Source organism: Triticum aestivum, chromosome 5A, assembly GCF_018294505.1.
Source record: "Triticum aestivum cultivar Chinese Spring chromosome 5A, IWGSC CS RefSeq v2.1, whole genome shotgun sequence".
Taxonomy (NCBI): domain Eukaryota; kingdom Viridiplantae; phylum Streptophyta; class Magnoliopsida; order Poales; family Poaceae; genus Triticum; species Triticum aestivum.
The window spans coordinates 677,308,737-677,311,525 of record NC_057806.1 but is presented as its reverse complement, the minus strand read 5'-3'; the positions used below and the strand labels follow the sequence as shown (position 1 = coordinate 677,311,525).

Sequence of the window (2,789 nt, the reverse complement as noted above, 5' to 3'; positions counted from 1 at the left end):
GAACCGTATTTTAATTTCATACCGTATTTACCGAAGTATTAATACCGTACATACCGAAAAACCGTATAAACCGAATCATGTAAACCGAATAAACCGAACGCACAGGGCTACTGTTGGGGGCGCGGCTGGAGATGCCCTTACATCAATCTAGTTCTAGTATACGAGTAAAAAGAAAGGATGGGCTCAGTGCGGTCCGTAGCACCGTAGGAGTACCTCCGCATGCATGCACGCAGACCGGCTAGTGGCCAGTAAGGAAGCGATTAGCCATGCATAACGTTTTCGAGGTAGATCATCCACGCTGACACTGGTGCTAAAGGTAAAGGCACCTCCACTCCACGGTTTGCACTTGTGCGTCCAAAGAGGAAATGGGCCATCAAAGTGACAGGAAGTTTCGCGTTTTCGTTCGCACCCTCTTCTTTTCGATCGTATACTATCACTTTTGCTGCTCTGCTTAAAGGGTGGGTGCAGCTGGTAAAAGGAGCGCCCGTTGCCGTTGGGGGAGGAAAGGGAAAAAAGAAAAAGAGCCAGTAGTAGGAGACCGGCTGGGCAACTCATTCCCTGTTTGGTTACACTACTCGGTATGCAACAAAGGTGGTACTGATGGAGCACTTTGCAGGTACTGTATTATTATTCCGCGGTAGTAGTACAAGTCCGTGGTAGTAGTAGAGCACCTAGTGATGAAGCACTTTGCAAGTCCGTGGAAAGGCCGTGCTTGAGCAGCCGATGCTGTTATGTGGTAGTACGGGCAGTTATGTGGTACAGTACAGAAGCGATCCAGCATTGTTTGCTGTGCTTGACCAGTCCATCACAACATACAGAGGTAATAGCACCTCAGGTACCCTAACTTGCACCCAATGTGATGATCTAGTCCCAAACTTGCAAAACTAGACCAACTCATACCCCAACTTGCAACCAATGTGATGTTCTAGTCCCAGGCCAATCATAGCTCGCCAATTGGCTGCCAAGTGGCCGGCCCGGTCAGCGCCTGTAGTTTTGCACAAACCCCCCTGCCGTTTCACTCATTCAACCCGCAGTACCCCCCACCTGAATTAAATCTGTCGAAGGAATCGAGCTCTGCTGGTCCACTCGTTCCCCATCTGCCCCCTTTGCCCCCGCGGCTCCAGCATCAGCTTATCCACGCCGACAGCAAGCTCGCCGCCGCCGTCCAGCTCACCGCCGCCGTCCAGGTCGCCTCCATGGTATCTTGGAGTGACGGATCGAGCTCGTCCTCCGACGGCTACTCTGTGACAAGTGAGGTTAGTTCTTGGCTATGTCTCTGGCAGATAGGGATTGAGCAGAAATGTATGTTCTTGAGTAGCAAAAATGTATGTTTGGTGACAAGAATATGTTGTATGTAGGCTCCTGCTCCTGCCACCATTTTCTGCTCTGAGTGGACAGGCCTTGCTCCAGATATTGCAGCTAGATGTGAACACCAGTGTGTGTGTGAGAAGTTTGTGTGCTTTGAATCAGTTGACAGTGGAAGGAGGTATCTTGCTTGTGCTCAAAAGGTAAGTAGATCTACCAAACTTGCAATGTGTCATGTAAATGTGGAGGAGTTCATTTGATCTGTATAATAGTGTGCCATGTAAATGTGGAGGAGTGCATTTTCAGTTAAGAGCATCTAGTTTGTGAACTTAAATTAATCCTTTAGTTAACAGCATCTTGTTAGTGAACTTAAGTGAATTTCAAATGAACTATCAGAACTTAACTTAACTTAACTTAATTGAAATGAAATAACAGAATTTAAATGAAATAACAGAACTTAACTGAATTAGAATGAAATAGCTGAACTTAATTGAAATTAACTGAATTCAAATGAATGACTGAATTTAACTGAATCCAAATCAAATGAACTAACTGAATTCTATCTTATTTGTTAGGAAATACCTAAATGCAAGTTTGTGGAGTGGATTGACCCTGAATGGCCAGACACTCTGAAGATGAGTTTAGCCAGGGTTTGGGCCATGTATGATGATGAGGTAAAGCTGAGGCTCAGGGAAAGTGTAGTTCTTGCTGAAGAAAATTTTAGGGTTGTGAAAGAGAAGGAAAAGATGGCAAATGATCTGAGGTTTTTTAAACTAGATTTTGCTAAGATGGTGGGTGACAAGGAGCAGGCAGTTACTGAATTGGGCAATGCAAGACTTGCTCTTTCTGACCTAAAGGAAGAGCTTCAGAAGAAGAAGATGGCTGATAAATCTACCACTAGCATTCATCAGGTTGTGAGGGCTAAGGCAGAGAAAGAGAGGGATGAGATGAAGCAACAGATGGAGAGCATGAAGGAAGAGTTGGACAAAGTGGTGTCACAGAGGGATGAGCTGAAGAAGGAGAAGAAGAAATTAGAGTACATGATTGGTGATCTATTCAGGCACAAGGAGGAGACCAAGAGCAAGATAAGGAGGGTGAAGGAGATCTTAGATGAATCTGAGTAATTCATTGTTGGTGCAAGTTGTATTAGACTGAATTTGTATGAGTACCCAGGTTATGTTGTTGCAAGTTGTATTAGACTGAATTCGCTTTTAGTTAAGTGAATTTGTATGACTGCCCCAAGTTAATTGAATTTGCAAGTTGTATTTCATTTGCTTTTACTAAACTGAATTTGCTTTTAGTTCACTGAATTTGCTTTTAGTTAACTGAATTTGTGTGACTTACTGAATGACCAGTTCAGTGAAGATTCAGTTACATGCAAACTCTAGTAAAAATGTCCAGAATTGGAACTAACAGAGAATAAGTAGTATAGATTTAGTACATTGCACTAAGAGTTAACTGACTCATACATAGATAGAACACTG

General features: G+C 43.7%; 1 protein-coding gene across 1 annotated transcript; it reads left to right on the top strand.

Moving 5' to 3' along the window:
* The first annotated feature begins 751 nt into the window (after positions 1-751).
* Positions 752-2,429, top strand: LOC123101785 (uncharacterized). The gene is made up of 4 exons (XM_044523078.1): positions 752-820; positions 1,035-1,256; positions 1,359-1,508; positions 1,881-2,429. The coding sequence occupies exons 1-4, from the start codon at positions 752-754 to the stop codon at positions 2,427-2,429; spliced, it is 990 nt and encodes a 329-aa protein (XP_044379013.1).
* The last annotated feature ends 360 nt before the right edge of the window (positions 2,430-2,789 follow it).